Source organism: Macaca fascicularis, chromosome 5, assembly GCF_037993035.2.
Source record: "Macaca fascicularis isolate 582-1 chromosome 5, T2T-MFA8v1.1".
In the NCBI taxonomy this organism is placed as follows: Eukaryota; Metazoa; Chordata; class Mammalia; order Primates; family Cercopithecidae; genus Macaca; species Macaca fascicularis.
The window spans coordinates 190,335,961-190,354,703 of record NC_088379.1 but is presented as its reverse complement, the minus strand read 5'-3'; the positions used below and the strand labels follow the sequence as shown (position 1 = coordinate 190,354,703).

At 42.2% G+C, this 18,743-nt stretch overlaps 1 protein-coding gene across 50 annotated transcripts in view; it reads left to right on the top strand.

Annotated features, from left to right (window-relative positions):
• SORBS2 (sorbin and SH3 domain containing 2) overlaps window positions 1-10,507 on the top strand; it is a 227,215-nt gene extending 216,708 nt beyond the window's left edge. For all 50 annotated transcript variants that reach the window (XM_065545771.1, XM_065545763.1, XM_074040894.1 and 47 more), the window contains 3 exons: window positions 1,512-1,561; window positions 5,763-5,869; window positions 8,364-10,507. In XM_065545771.1, the coding sequence (XP_065401843.1) occupies window positions 1,512-1,561; window positions 5,763-5,869; window positions 8,364-8,425 (219 nt within the window). In that variant the 3' untranslated portion in view covers window positions 8,426-10,507. The remainder of the gene's footprint in view (window positions 1-1,511; window positions 1,562-5,762; window positions 5,870-8,363) is intronic.
• The last annotated feature ends 8,236 nt before the right edge of the window (window positions 10,508-18,743 follow it).

Genomic DNA, 18,743 nt, shown 5'->3' with positions numbered 1-18,743 from the left:
AAATGATCTTAAGATGGCTGGAAAATTGGTTAGTCATAATTTTTCTTAAAATATGAATATCTTCCAATTTTAATAATAGATACATCATTAGTAGTCTTATATTGATTTACAGGAGTAAACTATTTCACACTCTTAAGTCATACTTGTGTCTAGTAATTCTTACACGTTCTAGTTTTAAATATTCTATCCACAGACTGTTGAGTGAAATTTCTAAGAACACTGTTAATAAAGGTTTCCAATTAACAGAATCAAAGCTTACAGTTTTAGTACTGTGAGTACCTAGTCTTATGCTAGATAGACAAGTAGGATAGAAAGGGGGTGGATAAAGAATTTAGGAAGTGGGTGAATCATTGACTCATAGACTGAGAGGAACCTCAGAGTTATCCATCCGAGCTTGGACCAGTGGGATTTCTACAGACAATTTGCAGGAAGAGATTTCAGCCTATCAGTAATCCACTCATAACTATGGAAATCTAAGAGCTGGTCCAATGTCTAAGGACGTGGATCTAATAGCTAATTCAGTAGTCATCAAACAGTCACTTATATAAGTGCCATGCAAATTCTGATTTTACCCTGTAACTATCATTTAGAAGCGAGTGTTTTTGAAATGTATTATGAGTGATTTGTATGCATTTCTCCCCTAAAAGGTAAAGTTTAGGTAGTCAATATAAATTACACTGAGTTTATATATTCAACAAACGTGTTAACTTTCATTCATTGAAAATATTAATGTGGGTATATGGGATGCTAAGGCTTGTCATTTCCAATATTATAAGTATCTATTACAGATACTGGTCTTGATGCTTAGTTTAAAAAGAAAAGAAACTCTTTCGAGAGTTCAGTGCACTGGAAATTTCTACCAATGTTTCTCTTCTAAGGTAAAATGTTACATGTTACCCGGATATTGTTCGTTGCATTCCAAAGTTCTGTTTTCTCTTTTTAAAAATGCATGTGTTTTCTCCACATTGAGACCAGAGAATGTTAATTCAGATGTAGCATGGGATGTCTGCCTATTGATATTTTCCTCTGTGCTGTATGTGAAAATGTTGTCTGTGAAGGAGAGGTTGACAGAATGAATGTGGATACTTTGCTGTGAAACTAAATGTGGTTTATTTTCTGCTTGTTTGAGAAAACGCTGGAGAATAAGGTTGTATGAAGGTGTCTATATTTCCTATTCTAGTGGTTTGCTGTCTATGTTCTTACCTTATTCCTGGCCTTTGAAAAATCAATGGGACCAAACCCTGGCTTTTCCTTAAAGCTTGAGCAGACTAGATTGTAGACATGTTCAAAACATTTGACCTTGGTTATTTTGCTTTAATTTGAAGCTCCCTTTAAATATTTTAATTATTAATCCTGCAGAAACCCTTTATTTGGTTTTTTTTTTTTCTTCCTCTTGGTTTTTTACAACAGGAAATATTAAATGTCAAGAAAAGTACCATGCCATTATCCAAATTATCTTTTAATTAGTACCAGTTTAAACATTGATTACATTGAAAATCATTTCATTTCAGCCACAGCGTCCTGTGTTTACTCATGAAAATATTCAAGGTGGGGGGGAACCGTAAGTATTCTTCTTATCTTCTAAATTCGAGACTAACCTTGACCCACAAAATGGACAACTGTACCAAAATGTAAGATGTATGGCTTTGCAAGTGAAAGATCAAAGTAACTAACATGAGGCCTCCTAAATTACAAGAAATTATAATCGTCTCTCCATCGTTTATGACAGTGATCAGAAACTATTATTAAAAGAACCCATAGTTCTCTGAGATTTTAACTGATGCGCTAGGAAAAGTTTCCAATGCTTCAGTGATTCCTGAGATGGACAACTCTTGTCTCCGTCTCTGCTCTGCTGGCTGTGTAACAAGTAACTAGGAGCTTCAAAGACATACAGAACATGTTCTAACCTTACATCTACACCCCCTGGGCGACTGTAAAAGTGGACCTAAGTGTAAAAAAGACCTAAAGTGATCATTCCGTCATTCCAAAGTGACATGCTTAGAAGGGTCATTTGAAAATGGCAGTAGTAAAACACTCACTCTTACTCAGTTACATGCTACTACTTCCACGGCACCAGGAAAACGCCTTTTCAAACTTTCCTTTCAAATTCCTTCTCCTTTCTGATACATGAGTTAAATCAGCCTGAAGGTGTCACACGTTGTCTTGAAGATTCTCTCTGTGTGTTTCTTTTTCGGGCCCATTTTGTCCCTGAGAGACGTTCAGGAGTTAACAACTTCCTGTTGGCCTCTGCCCGTGTACTGTGAGCCAAGAGCGACACCCCGGGAAGGCTCACTCATGGACCTAACCCTTGTCCCCCGTATCTGAGCACGCACTGGGGATCCTGACCCACTGCCCACACTGTGGAGCAGAACAGGCTACCAACAGCCTCCTCGCTGAGGCAGATCCTGGCATGTGGTCTGGTTCCTTTATCACCATCAAGTCCTTCCTTGCTCCTCACAGACCTGAAACTTAGCACGAAGCATCTCCGGATGAGACTGGCTCTCACAGAGTGCAGCCAGAAAGGTGTTCTTATTGAGGGAAAGTCTGTATTTTGGAAAGAACAGGTTAGCAGTGATAATCATTTAAAATCTCACTTAAGGTTAGGTGCAGTCACTATGCCTATGATCCCAGCGCTTTGGAAGGCCAAAGCCCAGGAGTTCAAGACCAGCCTGGACAACATAGCAAAACACCATCTCTACAAAAATAAAAATAAAAAGTTAGTCAGGCGTGATGGCCTGCGCCTGTACTCCCAGCTGCTCAGTAGGCTGAGGTGGGAAGATCACTTGAGCCAGGGAGGTTAAGGCTACAATGACCCATGATTATGGCCCTGCACTCCAGCCTGGGCAACAGAGCAAGACCATGTCTCAAACAAACAAACAAACAAAAAGATCGCTTAATTAGAAAACACTAAATACGACTTGTAATTCTAAAGCTTTGTTTGTTCTCTTATTTACCCAAATGATGATAAGATCACATTATAAAAAATAAATTCCAGCGCTGTGTAGGTTTATTGCATTACCAACATGTTATATTAAACCGCTTTTAAAGTGTCTGTGAATGAAAGATACGTTACATTTTCAAAGTCCTGATTTGTACGTTAGAAAACATTGTTTATTAAATTGATATTTGATTATAGCCCGAATTAGTGGGATTTTAGGGTGTTGCTTAGTTGCTGTCATTTAAAAATAAGTTTTGAGCAAAAGTAGGAACATAGTGTTATGTCACTACAATTCAGAGCTTCAGTGAAATATGTTCTAGAAAACGTTGCAAGTTAGAGAGGGCTTCCAGTCTGGCTCAGCATTTCCAGTTTAAAAGACACCTTTCTTTTTGAGGCATCCTTACCCCACCACCGTCATTCACCTCACCAACACATCTTTCAGAACAGCATTTGTTCACATTGGATTCAACTTCATTTCCTGTTGTGCGGCACTGACTCTGAAAGCCAGTAGAGGCAGGAGGATTTCCTGAAGGTGTGTTTGTGTTTCCATAAAACTCCGTGGCTTTTCTTTTGTTTTGTTTTTGTTTTTGTGGACTAATTAAACCAGAATGGTAAATAAACGTGGACAAACACGCTGGCTTTCATCGAACACAAATGAAGCAGGAGTCTGTGCCAATTTTGTTGCGTTAGCTCTGAGACCTTGAGATTCTTTCCGGCAGCTGCGGTTTGCAGCCTTAGGTCACCGGTCTCCATAAGTGGTTGGAGATGAGCCTGGGCGGGATTCAAGCCTGAGAAGCTCAATAAAAGAATCAGTTTCCCCAAAGTGAGAAGTGTTGTGTATATCCACCAACACAGCAGCCCAGGAACGACCACCCTCTCTCAAATGTGAAACTAGAAAAGGGACTGTGAACTTTCCACACAGATACACAAAAGATACCACCCGTTCACCTGAGCAGCCTCCAAATCAAATTCTTAACACAAACAACAAAATAAATGGACTACCCCTACTCAAGCTGGCCACATGCAAACATCCCAGTCAGGTGACGTTTGTGTATTCCACACCTGCCTGCCTTTTTGGCCACTGCCCTGGGATGCTAGCTGCCTTTCTCTGCCCTTCCCCATAATCACAAACCCCTCTCTCAAGAAAAGGCCTCAGAAGCCCATACTCAAAAGAATGTGAGTGGCTATAAGGTCTACCGGAAGGATGAAGTTTTAACAGTGGACGAAGCCGCTAATGTTGACATTTCAGGCTTTGGTGCCAGGCCAGGGAAAACAGTATTTTCTAGGGGATGGTGCTGGGCACCCCCTGAAATCAACTCTATCCAGCTCCCCCAATCCAAATGGTGGATGAACTGGGGGGAAGCCAGTGGGTCACTGTTGCTTATTAATGACATAAGGTTTGCGTTTAAATGATAGAATAGTTTTGTTCTACCAAAATATTATTTTCTGACTCATAAAGTAATTAAAAATAAATCATTCTTGTTCCGGAGCAGTCGTCAAGATTATCAACTTTTTAAAGTTGGCATGAAAAAATCTAAAATGCCCTAGAATGTGGTTATTATTTTCTAACATTAGCAGAATGACATCGCTGTTACAAAAAGCAGCAGAAACAAATTCCTGATTTTTAAAAGTCTCGCTCACAGTACTGGTAATATTTTAGTACTATTATGAAGAAGTTTTCGTGCTAACTGCCTATCAAATTCTTCATGACCTTCTCAGCTACAGTAATTTCTGCCTTCATTTTCCAAAAACACCAGTCCATGTTACTATTTATTATAATGCATGGTGTTTTCTTACCACAAATTCAGTGTCTGAATTCATTATTGATCAATTTCTCCACAGTATATGCTGTCAAAGAATTCAGGCAGGGAAAGGAAAGTGGTAGCATTCTATAAATAATTCTTTTTTATATAAAATTATTTCAAGAGAGAGTTTGAAAATCAAATACAATTTTTCTGGGACTCATTTTAAAAAGAGACTTATGTCTATAATCTGCTTGAAATTGACTCAGTAATAACTGCTCATAGAATACATCTACTCAACTTCCTAGGCTAATTACATCAAATTTTCCAACTCTCAGAAAACACTGATCCAAACTATAACATTAAACTGATCTAAAGAATTCCTCCTGGAAAAAAATAATAATTTTCCTTTGTATAGTAATTCAAATAGGGTGATTTAAAAGACAAGTCTGAGACATTTCGTCTATCTCCATTTAGAACCTTTGAAAATTCAATTCTCAAGCCCCCATTATTTGCTTCTGATTATGGCCAGCTAAAATTGTGATTCCTTCTTGTTTTTAAACAGTTAAATAATACAAATATCTCTTATTTTATATTTTGTACTATAATGTCTGAATGATAGACATTAGATGGCTGGACCATTCAAATGCGGGTCTGACTTACAAATGTTAACATATTTTAACCCAATTTATGAATGTTACAATTTTCATGGATATTCCTCATGAGTTTCAAAATGTTGTTAGAGTGTTCTAATGCCTATGAAGATCTAAATATTGCTATTTTCATGCTTACCAGGCTTGTACCATTCAACAGAATGCTATTTACATGTTTACCAGGCTTGTACCACCCAATAAAATGTTATTTACATGCTTACCAGGCTTGCACCACCCAATAGAATGCTATTTACACTCTTACCAGGCTTGTACCACCCAACAAAATGCTATTTACGTGTTTACCAGGCTTGTACCACCCAATAGAATGTTAAGAATAGGAATGTTAAAGGAAGAATGAATATTGTCTATCTTCTGTATGTCATGAAGGTGTCCACATGTTTTTAAACACCTTCCCTTGTCCTGTTTCAGGTTTCAGGCTCTGTATAACTACACTCCCAGGAACGAAGACGAGCTGGAGCTCAGAGAAAGTGACGTCATCGATGTGATGGAGAAGTGCGATGACGGCTGGTTTGTGGGTACGTGCGCTTCTTCTTCAGGCACCTGTGGTATTTTGTAATTTGCTTGCCTTTGCTCACTTGCATGGTTTGCTGTGATAGCCAAGCTTGCTTCGAATTCGTAATGCCTTTGATCTTTCAGACATTCATATGCACAATGTAATCCCAAGGCTATTGCATTTTTAATATAGTTTAGTAGTCACTACTTCAGCTACGTGTGATTTTCTGCGAGCTTTATTTCCAAGTCAATTGAGAGAAGAAAATTTCTTTAAATAGCAGAAACCAGGAAAGATTGAGATCTGAGAACAACAACAACAAATAGTCCCCAGAAGAGAAATATCAATGCTCCGTGCTGTGGAAAATGTTAGTTGTCCACGGTGTTAATCTAATTTCAGAGGGAGTGAGATTAAGTGAACAACTCCCCCATTTCCTAGGTCTGACGTAGATGCCCGAACATTCAGTGACTCACCTTAGCTCTGGTTTGTGATGGAAGTGGAGAGAAGTTCCATTCTTCCTACGTAAAAGGCAACTTCCTTTTTCCCATCCTAAAAAAAAAAAAAAAAAAAAGACGAGCGGTCTTCTGAGAAAACATTTGTCAACAAAAGTATTTTACACTGGGACACAGAGAGAGGTGAAAAGGAAACACAGGTGGCGGGGCAGAGAATGCAAGAGAGGAAAGGTGAGAGGAGAGGAGGGCTCACTCTAGACATCCATCCGTGGCAAAATCATGAAAGAATTGAGGCCATGGTGCAGCCACAAGCCTCTTATTTTATTTCCATTAAAAGACCATGAGAAAAACCTAGAAAATAGTCATTGGCCGGGCACAGTGGCTCATGCATGTAATTCCAGCACTTTGGGAGGCCGAGACAGGTGGATTACCTGAGGCCATGAGTTCAAGGCCAGCCTGGCCAACATGGCGAAACCCCATCTCTACCAAAAACACAAAAATTAGCCAGGCATGGTGGTGGGTGCCTGTAATCTCAGCCACTCAGGAGGCTGAGGCAGGAGAATCACTTGAACCCGGGAGAGGGAGGTTGCAGTGAGCCAAGATCATGCCATTGCACTCCAGCCTGGGTGACAAGAGCGAAACTCCATCTCAAAAAAAAAAGAAGAAGGGGGAGGAGAAGGAGGAAGAGGAAAAGGAGAAGGAAGAGGAGGAGGAAGAGAAGGAGGAGGAAGAAAGAGGAGGAGGAAGGAGGAGGATGGGGAGGGGAAGGAGGAGGAGGAGGAGGAAGAGGAGAAGGAGGAGGAAGAGTAGGAGGAGGGGGAGGAGGAGGAGGAAGAGGAAAAGGAGGAGGAAGAGGAGGAGGAAGAGGAGGAAGAGGAGGAGGAAGAGGAGGAAGAGGAGGAGGAGGAAGAAAGAGCAGGAGGGGGGAGGAGGAGGAGGATGGGGAGGGGAAGGAGAAGGAGAAGGAGGAAGAAGAGGAGGAGGAGGAAGAGGAGGAGGAGGAAGAGGAGGAGGAGGAAGAAAGTGGGGGGAGGAGGAGGGGAAGGAGAAGGAGGAGGAGGAAGAGGAGAAGGAGGAGGAGGAAGAGGAGAAGGAGGAGGAGGAGGAGGAGGAGGAGGAGAAGGAGGAGGAGGAAGAGGAGGAGGAGGAGGAGGAGGAGGAGGAGGAGGAGGAGGAGGAGGAGGTAGTAGAAATGTAAAATGGCTTGCCTAGACAAGGAAAAAGAAAAACAGTCCTCAAACCAAGGCAGTATGCACCAGGATATAGGAGAGAGATGAAGCTTTAGAGACCCTTATCTGCTCCATCTGCGCTGCCTAAAGAAGAATTTAGCGCACCAATTTTTACAAGAAGTTTCCGAACCAGAAACCAGGGGTGACCATAATGATGATAGCCATTTGTGAGTGTGGTTAAACACACCATGTTAGAAATCATGATCATGCCAGTGATGGAACTCCCACACACAAACAGTGCTTAATCCTTTTTTTTCTTTAATGATTTGTAAATTGTTGAAAAATTGTATACTCGATGGAGTCTGGCAGTGCTGTTTTTAAATAAAGGATGTGGCACTGAGCATGATCTTCTATGAGATGATAAAACTGGACAGTGACAGCCTGCAGTAGATGATGCCTTCATGTCGCACCTGTGCTGCGTGGGCTGCTGGTCACTGAGAAGCTTTGCTCTTAGGATTTTCCACGCACCCTGTCACCTGTCAGCCTAGCCTTGATCCGTCGCTCCCCGCTCTGGTGTGGCAGCCTTGGTGACTGAGCTCCTCCGCCCACCTCCTTAGCAAGGCTCTTTCCCTTCAGATTGGGAGGCTCAGCATTTCTGCCTAGGGTGCCATGATGGCAGCACATCATTTATGCTGGAGGGGCAGTGACAGCGTCAGGCAACCAACTAAAACTGCTTATTTTGTCTGCCTATGGGCTTCACGTGAGTTGCCTACCTTCTTTTCCAAACCCCTTGGGGCTTGCTGTCTTCGCGAGGCCTTGTAAATGCGAAGTATTCAAGCCCATGTGCATGAACTGATATTGTTGTTACCCCCCTTTCATTACTCGCTTCTGTTTTCAGGGACCTCAAGAAGAACCAAATTCTTTGGTACTTTCCCCGGAAACTACGTCAAGAGGCTGTGAATCGCTCTCCCTCCTTCTGTAGGCCACCTGCCAGCCATGCACCTGTGTCAACGCCTGAAACACCCTGCAGGCCTCCCGTCGTCATGCCTTACGGTTTCCAATGCACCGTCACCATCTCCACCTGCCACCAAACCACCAGCAGAGTAACCGCCGCTGCTGTGAGCCTGGGGGCGACATGGCAGGCTGGCCCCCTCCGTGAAAGTGTGGATTCCTACTTCCTGCTCTAAGCTTTGACACGTCAAAATGTGGGATCAGAAAGAAAATCATCATACTTAAAAATGGTCAAATATTTGAGGCAAAAAAAAAAAGTGTCTCCAGGGGGCTATTTCAACACCTCCCCCCAGGCGATGTTCTCCCCAAAGACGACCAGAAAATTGTTTATTGGGAAATGCTGTGGTTTGCGTTTTCACCTTCTTAGCTTGGCAGTGTATATTCTTTTCACAAGTTTGCCTAGTGTCTTGGTTTACACAATATGACAATTGTAACTGTACTTTAGCTAGTGTTTGCCTGCACATACATGTTGTAATATGCACAGTGATTACCACCTTTAAAGCAAGAGGAGGAAAGTTAATTTGGATGAGTGTGACTTTGTTGATTGAATGTAAGTTTTCAAATAGGAGTCTTTTTCTGCAAATTTTTTGCACTTTTTAGAAGTGCAAACAGTAAATGAATAAGAGCCTTCAGTAATAATCATGACAGTACAAGAGGCTGAGCTAGACTACAGGGAAAAACTATTGTGTTGTAAAGTTGCATCGCTATTTTATATTAAAATGTAATGATCAGCATCATGAACAATGAGCTCTTAGTGTTTTATTTATCTGAAAAAATGTAAGTAAAAGCAGTGTTAGTGAGAGGTGCAAAGAATTATTCTAACATAGACACTTGAAAGTATCTGTAAGCAATACTAGTAGGTAAGATTTCACTGTGTGTACACATACACATTTGAGATTGTATGAGAACATATAATCCATATGCGATGTTGTACATTTTATGGAAATGTAATAGAATCTCACACATTATTTTATAGAAATAGAGTACAGAAGCATCACAAGTATTAAAGTTGGTTTTAGCAAGGATTATGATTAATACAATTATTTTTACTATAGTAATTATTTTTCTTCTATGGAACTCAGAATCCTGGCTACATTTGAGGACAGGAATATGTTGAGCCTGATTTTCCTGGTGTGTGTAAAATATTTCCTAGGAATAAATTAGGCACTTTTTAGAAACAATGTTAAATCATTCAGGTTTTATTTTCTGCCCTGAAGCAGAAATTTACAAAATGATATTGGGACCTGGAAGGTTTAATATAGTTCACAGTGCCTGAATTACACATACTCCAAGAACTAGCTTTGTATTTCTTATGACTTTGCATAAGAACTATTCATCTTTGGATCTTGAGCACCTTATAGATAAAACTTTTTATGGCATTTCTTTCGTGGACAGTGATTGATCTTTTCACAATGTACGTAGTCTTTAGAATTTTGTACATATGTTTTGCTCTTTTTTTGTACAGAATATTTAGTTTAGTTGTTGAGAAAACGGGAGTTTCCTAATTTGGTCTTTATCCTGCGACAAGACTTTCAGCAAACTAGCCTCTCCCTATCTCACAGATCACAAGCACCCCTAGATAATGTGATTCTGTCAGATAGCATTTATGCAAAAATCTATGAAGTTAAAAGATCGTAGAAGCCAAACTGAAATGTACATATCTACTGACTGATGACAAGGGAATTTCATTAGGAAGAAGGTAAAGCAACATCTTTGAGTAGGCTACCTTGATTTCTGTCAAGTTCACAACCAGCTTCGTATTTTAAAGGCTTCAGGTTTGAAATTAAGTCAACTGCATGCAGCTTTGCTGATAAATGAATAATTCTCTTTGATGCCATTTATGAGAAAAGACTTCAATATCTGTTGCCTGTCATATTTAAGAAAAATTACTGTTTCTACTCTCTGTATCTGATTTTAAAAGGAAAAAAATATTCATACCTGGCTTCCAGGTAATTGACTTTGAATTCTTACAAGCAAAGGTCATTGTGTTTTTCTTGAATAGACATCTAATAAATTTTGCTTGGAAGTATACTTCGGTTTTTCTTCTTGACATTTATCTTTATATAAATCGTGTATTTTATTCCAACTTGTTAAACAAAAGAGAAAATGCATTTTTTTGTGTGTTCTTTTAACACAAAAATGGAGAAAAGATGTGTCAGCATCAGCTCAGAGAAGAAATATTTTTAAACCCACCTACTGGGGGAAATCCCAACCCCGATATTCAACATGGGTTCTTTTCTATTTCCCTAAGCATCAGCTGGTCTGAGAAATAAAGAGAAAGAGTACAAAAGAGAGAAATTTTAAAGCTGGGTGTCTGGAGGGAGACATCAGATGTCGGCAGGTTCGTGATGCCCCTGAGCCATAAAACCAGCAAGTTTTTATTAGCGATTTTCAAAAGGGGAGGGAGTGCATGAATAGGGTGTGGGTCACAGAGATCACATGCTTCACAAGGTAATAAAATATCACAAAGCAAATGGAGGCAGGGCGAGATCACAGGACCACAGGACGGGACGAAATTAAAATTGCTAATGAAGTTTCAGGCATTGTCATTGATAACATCTTATCAGGAGACAGAGTTTGAGAGCAGACAACCTGTCTGACCAAAATTTATTAGGCGGGAATTTCCTCATCCTAATAAGCCTGGGAGCGCTACAGGAGACCGGGGCTTATTTCATCCCTTCGTCTTTGACCGTAAAAGACAGCCACCCCCAAAGCGGCCATTTCAGAGGCCTACCCTCGGGGCCATTCTCTTTCTCAGGGATGTTCTTGGCTGAGAAAAAGAATTCAGCAATATTTCTCCTATTTGCTTTTGAAAGAAGAGAAATATGGCTCTGTTCCTCCCGGCTCACTGGCAGTCAGAGTTTAAGGTTATCTCGCTTGTTCCCTGAACATTGCTGTTATCCTGTTCTGTATTCAAGGCGCCCAGATTTCATATTGTTCAAGGACACATGCTCTACACCCAATTTGTGCAGTTAACACAATCATCACAGGGTCCTGAGGCGACATACATCCTCCTCCGCTTATGAAGATGATGGGATTAAGAGATAGTAAAGACAGGCATAGGAAATCACAAGGGCATTGATTGGGGAAGTGATAAGTGTCCATGAAATCTTCACAATTTATGTTCAGAGATTGCAGTAAAGACAGGCGTAAGAAATTATAAAAGCATTAATTTGGGGAACTAATAAATGTCCATGAAATCTTCACAATGTATGTTCTTCTGCCACGACTTCAGCCGGTCCCTCCGTTCGGGGTCCCTGACTTCCCGCAACACCCACCACCAAAGCTCCTGTGCTAAATGTTCTTTGGCTAAAAATTGCCCTTCAGCTAAAACAATGCATTTTAAAATATTTCTGCCTCAAAACAGCTATTTTTCCAAGGAGGGGTTAGTTACAAGGAGTTGTAAGAACTTTCCCAGTTCAACACTCTTAAACTTTAAAACCTTTGCCCTAAGCAGCTTCGGCACCATTGGCTCGGCAGCTTCTGCAAACGTCCACAGGCTTTCAGTGAATTTCAAATGATGGGTGGCCATAGGGCCCCGCTTTCTGCCACATGAATGGGAAAGAGCCAGCTTGCCTGCTTGGATCTTTTCTCACATACCTTAGTCCCTCCTTGCTGTATGTATTTTGACCCTTTTCCATATCTATCTCTTAAATATTCAGAAATATGAACATTCCTCTCTTGCCAACTCAGTTATCAAAGATGTCTTGTCACATTGCTTCCCCTTAACACCCACTCTGGTGCCTTCTATGCCATAGGGTAATTCCCACTCTATATTAGCATTCTGCTAAAATGTAACCCTTTGGGTGAGGAATATACCCCACAATACTCTTTTGGTCTTGTTTCCATCTGAGTGTTTAAGGGTCATATAGTTAGATAAATCTGACCTGTCCATCCAGGTGGGTGGAAGGGTGGAAGGAAGGGACCCTCTGATACATACATGCCAGATCTTCATCCCTCCTTTAGCTGCATCATCACTGAAGACAAGCAAGTCCTTTTCTTACTTGATTCAACGCATAAAGAACCTGTTTGAGTAACTTTTCATAATCATTCACTGCTTGGTCTCTCATCCTAGAGGGTTGGTTTGCATGGCCCGATCATTTCTTCTGCTGTTTTCCAGATTTTAGCCACAAAGAAATATATTCTCTGAAGAATTATCTGACCACAGCCGGGCACGGTGGCTCACCCCTGTAATCCCAGCACTTTGGGAGGCTGAGGCAGGCAGATCACCTGAGGTGGGGAGTTCGAGACCAGCCTGACCAATATGGTGAACCTGGTCTCTACTAAAAATACAAAAATTAGCTGGGCATGGTGGCGCATGCCTGTAATCCCAGCTACTCAGGAGGCTGAGGCAGGAGAATCGCTTGAACCCAGGAGGCGGAGGGTGCAGTGAGTCCAGATCATGCTATTGCACTCCAGCCTGGGCAACAGAGAGAGGCCCTGTCTCAAAAAAAAAAAGAAATTATTTGATCAAATAAGATTAAGACTAAGCATTCTGTCAGCTTCCAAGTGCCTGCTTATTTAATTATTTCATCCCCCTCTGCAGATGGTAGCTCTCTAACAGTTCATTCATCAATTATGAGTTCAGATTATTTATTCACCATTAGTGATTACAGTTAGAATACAAGCAGAGACTGGTGTTATTAATAAGCAGTCCATAGCAGAGATTTCCAAACTGTGTCCTGTGGACAAAATTCAGCTCACAGCCTGCTCTTGCATGGTCTGCAAATTAAGAATGGTTTGTACAGATGAACACTGGCAAGTTCCCCTTGATGAGAGGGAACTCTTAACTTTGAACCTCAGTTAAGTAAAATGCTATCTGCCCAGAAAAGGGTTCCTTTCTTTTCATTAGTAGATCTATGTTAGAAAAAAAAAAGTGCTCTATTTTTATTATTATATTCCTAAATCAATCATAATTGGTGGAAATGTGTTTACTCTTTATTATGTGAGAATGTAACGTCCTTAATTTTGCCTCCCAGCCCACAAAACCTAGAGTATTTACTATCTGTTCCTTTAGAGGAAACGTTTGTGAATGCTTGGCCTGTGCCGATTGTTAGCAACAAACCTGGAAACTCACCAGAGGGAAAGAAATAGCGAACACCTGCTGTACGCCAGGCTGTTACTCACAGGCATTCTGTATCTTTATGCTCACAAGCAATCTAAGAGGAAGTCTGCTTTGTGCCCATTTTAGAGATGAGGGAGCTGAGGCTCTGTGAGATTAAATAACTTATCCAGACATGTAAGGTATTGTACATAATGCATGATTGAAATCGGATGGAGAATCTCGTGTGTCTATCTCCCAAGCCTGTCATCTTTCTTCTAAATCATGCAAGCTTGCTGCTGAACACATTGTGGATGAAGCTGTGCACTTAGGGTTGAACAGCTGCACCCATCCACCTCCTTCCCTCTCCACCATTCTCACCAGCAGGGCTGGCATGAACAGACACTGCCTCATAGCAGCATCTTACTGTGCACAAGATGAAAAGAAAGAGGTATACCAATCAGCACCAATTATTTCCCTGAAGAAAGCTGAATTTGGTTCCTAAAAGGACACCAACCAGTGAGGATATACTTTCAATGACTGACATGTTTTGACTGAGCACAAGCCTGTCTGTGGGTTGAACCACTGCGGGGACAGGCGAGCCCGGTGTGCTCTAGGAACGCTGTGTGCTTACCGGACAGCTCTTAAGCATACAAAGTCCCAGGATACACCAGCCATTTTCTGCTGGATGACTCTAAGTGACCTGAGCCTGAACTCACTGCTAAATTCAGCCCCTCCGCAGCTCAGGACAGTTCCATCTGAGCTCATGCACATGCATATAATCTTGACCCAAAAAACGTTCAGTACAAGACAGAAATCTGCCTCGTAAATCTTCACCTGTTCATTTGGGGTTTCTTGTTTCATTCTTTTCCCTAAAATACTATGGGTGACTCAGTTGTCCCCGTGTCTTCCAAAAATAAGTGCCATTTCCAATACAACTCTCGTTACCATTAACAACACCAGGGGGCGCGTGCTGAATTTTGCACTGATTTCACAGGGAGCTTGAGAATAACTTTATCAAGCATTTTTTTTTTTTCACTTTCAATTCCACAAGCAATAGATGCTTATTGTAGGAAAACTTAGAAAGCTATAAATGAACAAAAAGAAGAAACAGGTTCACTAAGAGTTCCATGTAGGGTATGGATTTGAGTGTGGAACATATCCTCCTGAGTGTTTCTCTACACATGTGGATTTGCTGGGGCAGGGGGCAGTGTAGGTAAAAATGGGATCGTACTGAACATACTGGGCTTTTTCTTTTTTTTTAGACAGAGTCTCGCTCTGTCACCCAGGCTGGAGTGCAGTGGTGCGATTTCGGCTCACTGCAACCTCCGACTCCCAGGTTCAAGTGATTCTCCTGCCTCAGCCTCCCAAGTAGCTGGGATTACAGGTGCACACCACTGCACCTAGCTAATTTCTGTATTTTTAGTAGAGACAGGGTTTCTCCATGTTGGCCAGGCTGCTCTTGAACTCCTAATCTCAGGTGATCTGCCCACCTCGGCCACTGAAAGTGCTGGGATTACAGGCATGAGCCACCGCGCCTGGCCTGAACATACTGCTTTATAATCTGCACTTACTCTTGAGGAGGACTCTGAAATAAAGTGAATAAATCATGTTTTCAAGTCAATTTGACATTAGCGAGGTCTATAAAAAGAGGGAGAAAAAGTCTAAGTCAATCCTAAGGATTCATGAAAATACAATTAACTCAAAACCTCAAAGCAAGAATTACAAAATTACCACCAGGTTAGAAAATCTATTGTAATCTGAGGAATCGGTAGAGGAAGGAAAGGTAAAATGAAGAGAGAAAAGAAAATAATACTTATAATATTCCTACTATACGCCATCACAGTCTTTAAGCATCTGTATAGCAAAGGGATGGCTAAAGCAAGAGAGAGATTAAACTGAGAAGTGAATGTGTGGATTGCAGTTGGATGTAACATCCAAACCATCCTGGAGGTTTGTTTCAATTTTTTGAATCAAAATTGACAGAACAGATCATTTACTTTGAAATTAAATATAGTTCAAAAAATTTAGTTGAACATATTTTTATAATGTATGAGCACAGGGCTACTTCCCTGTGTGTGATTTTGTCACTCCCCCAAGGGGACATCTGGAAGTGTACGAGCACTTCTAGGGGGTGCTACTGGTATCTAGTGCATAGAGACCAGCGCTGCTGCTGGACCCACAATACACAGGCCAGCTCACAACTAAGAATTATCCAGTCCAAATTGCCTAGAGTGTTGAGGTCAGAAGCCCTGCCCTAGAGTAACTCATACTACTTAGGGTAATCATCTTGTAAATCATTGTAAAAGATTTTTTTTTAATGCAGAATTAAAAAGCTAAGAGCCACAGTCCTAATGGTCTCGTCTTCTGCCTATGACTGTCAGATCCAGACCCTCTGTAGAAGGCAGTTCCTCCTCCCAAACTCTGGAGGTAAAGCCGGAATACACCTAGGAAGGAGTCAGGCAATCCCTGAGGTGGACTGAAGTACAAGGTAGATGAGTGCCTAGAGATAAACAAGGATCTCTGGAGAACGTCTCTGGGCACAGCGGTCATTGTTAAAACATCTCTACAGAGGCTCAGGTCAGCCCAGAGCAGGGAGGCCACTCCCTCCCGGATGATCTCAGAGGCGATGATGTCGTCAGCAAAGGCCAGGTGTGTGAAGCAAAGCAAGCCCTGTTATTAGTGAGCTGTCACAGGCCACGTGGGTAGGGTAGAAAGATTCCATTGCCTTCCAGAAGGCACACAGACTGCAGGGCACCAATGACGAGGCCAGCCTGGGCTCAGAGTGGGAGCCTCGGTAAGGCCGCGCCATCAGGCTTTGCTCGGGGCATCCCATTGTGCCCCCTCATCACCCACACGATCTGCAATGCGAGTGATGCCCATGTCCCTAGTGAAGAAAAGATGGGGATATTCTCATCTCCAGTCCATACTAATAGTCACCATGAGTTTAAACACAAAACCAGGGGTCAGTCCTTGTCAGGGGCTGAATTGTGTCCCCATTCCTGTAAGTTCACACATTGAATTCTAAACTCCAGAACCTCAGAATGTATTTGGAAGAGGGAATTTAAAGAGGCAATTAAGGTAAAATGAGGTCATCTGAGTGGGCCCTAATCTAATATAACTGGAATCCTTATAAAAAGAAGTGATTGGGCTGGGTGTGGTGGCTCACGCCTGTAATCCCAGCACTTTGGGAGGCCGAGGCGGGTGGATCACGAGGTCAGGAGATCAAGACCATCCTGGCTAATGCGGTGAAACCTCGTCTCTACTAAAAATACAAAAAAATTAGCCGGGCCTGGTGTCGGGTGCGTGTAGTCCCAGCTACTTGGGAGGCTGAGGCAGGATAATCCCTCGAACCCAGGAGGCAGAGCTTGCAGCGAGCCGAGATTGCGCCACTGCACTCCAGCCTGGGTGACAGAGCGAGACTCTGTCAAAAATAAAAAGAAGAAGAAGTGATTAGGACACAGACGTGTACAGAGGGACCATGGGACCATGTGAAGACACAAAGCAAGCAGCCTCTACACCTAAGAGAGAGGCTTCCCATACACCAACCCTGTGATGCCTTGAACTCAAACTCCTAGCCTCCTGAACTGGAAGAAAACAAATGTCCATTGTTTGAGCCCCCCAGTCTGCAGTACCTGGTTATGGCAGCCCATGCAGACTAGTACAGGCCTTCTCTCAGGGACACTCACTTCCACCCACTTCTCTGCTCCCTGGTTCCTAATGGATGATCAATGCCGAGGATCTATCTTGTTCCAAAGGGTGACGTCTGAAATCCCCTATTCCCCCAACTCCATCCTCAATTTGGGATTTGCATAAAAACAAGATATAATAGGTGATAACTGTTGAGTAGTTCAGCTTATAACTTCACAAAGACACCCGTTCCTTACACACACACAGACACGTATAGAGCACCCAAAACAGCCAGTGGTACGTTCAGTAATACAGGAGAAATCCTATGTTCCCAGGGCATATTTAGCAATGTCTTCTCACTCATTGTTAATTATGCAGATACTTGGATAGACTAGGAATCTACCGTTAACCTACCCTCCCGCAGAAGCTCTATCTGAGTCAGAGGGGTACCAATAGCCCTCTACAAGGTGAGGGATCCCTAACTCTGATCTTAACTTTCCCTACTGCCTCTCATGTCTGCAGGTTGCTTATAAACAGCAGACATTTATTTCTCACAATTCTGGAGGCTGTGAAGTCCAAGATCAAGGCACGAGCAGATTTGATGTCTGGGGAGAACCCACTTCCTCGGAGAAAGCCTTCTTCTCGGCTGCCTGTGGTAGCTCATATCTGTAATCCAAGCACTTTGGGAGGCCAAGGCCGGAGGATCACTTGAGCTCAGGAGTTCAAAAGCAGCCCAGGCAAAAACAGTGAGACCCTGTCTCCACTAAAAACAAAAAATAAAAAATAAAAAAAATCAGCCAGGCATGATGGCACATACCTGTAGTTCCAGCTACTCAGCAGGCTGAGCCAGGAGAATTGCTTGAGCCCAGGAGGTCGAGGGTGCAGTGAGGTATGATCATGCCACAGCACTCCAGCCTGGGCAACACTGAGCAAGACCCTGTGGAAAGGAAAGAAGGAAAGAAGGAAAGAAGGAAAGAAGGAAAGAAAGAAAGAAGAAAAGAAAGAAAAGAAAGAAAAGAGAAAAGAAAGAAAAGAAAGAAAAGAAAGAAAGAGAAAGAGAAAGAAAGAAAGAAAGAAAGAAAGAGAAAGAAAGAAAGGCAGGCAGGGCAGGCAGGGCAGGCAGGCAGGCGAGAGAAAGAAAAGAGCCTTCTTTTTCTGTGTTCTCACACGGTAGAAAGAAAAGGGAGCTCTCTGGAACCACTTTCAGAAGGGCACTAATCCCATTCATGAGGGCCCTGCTCTCACAACACAATCACCTCCCAAAGACCCCACGTCCCACTAGCAGCACTTTGGGGACCAGGACTTAACACATGAATTGGAGGGGACACAAACATTTGGTCCATAGTCCTGCAAGGGCTGCTTCCAGGGGGACAACACCCTCAATGAAAGGCACAGCACGTTTCCAAGTTGTAATTGCACAACTTGGAAAGTGAGGTGAAGAGGCAAAAAAGAAACAAGAAATGGATATCTGGAGCTCTCAGAGGAGGCCTCAGGCAATCAGACTCTCTTGAGCTCTCTAGCTGGCTCCTGGTTCCACAAGACCAGACTATTTGATCCACCTTGTTTCATCATACGTTCTCAAGCATTGGCTTTAAG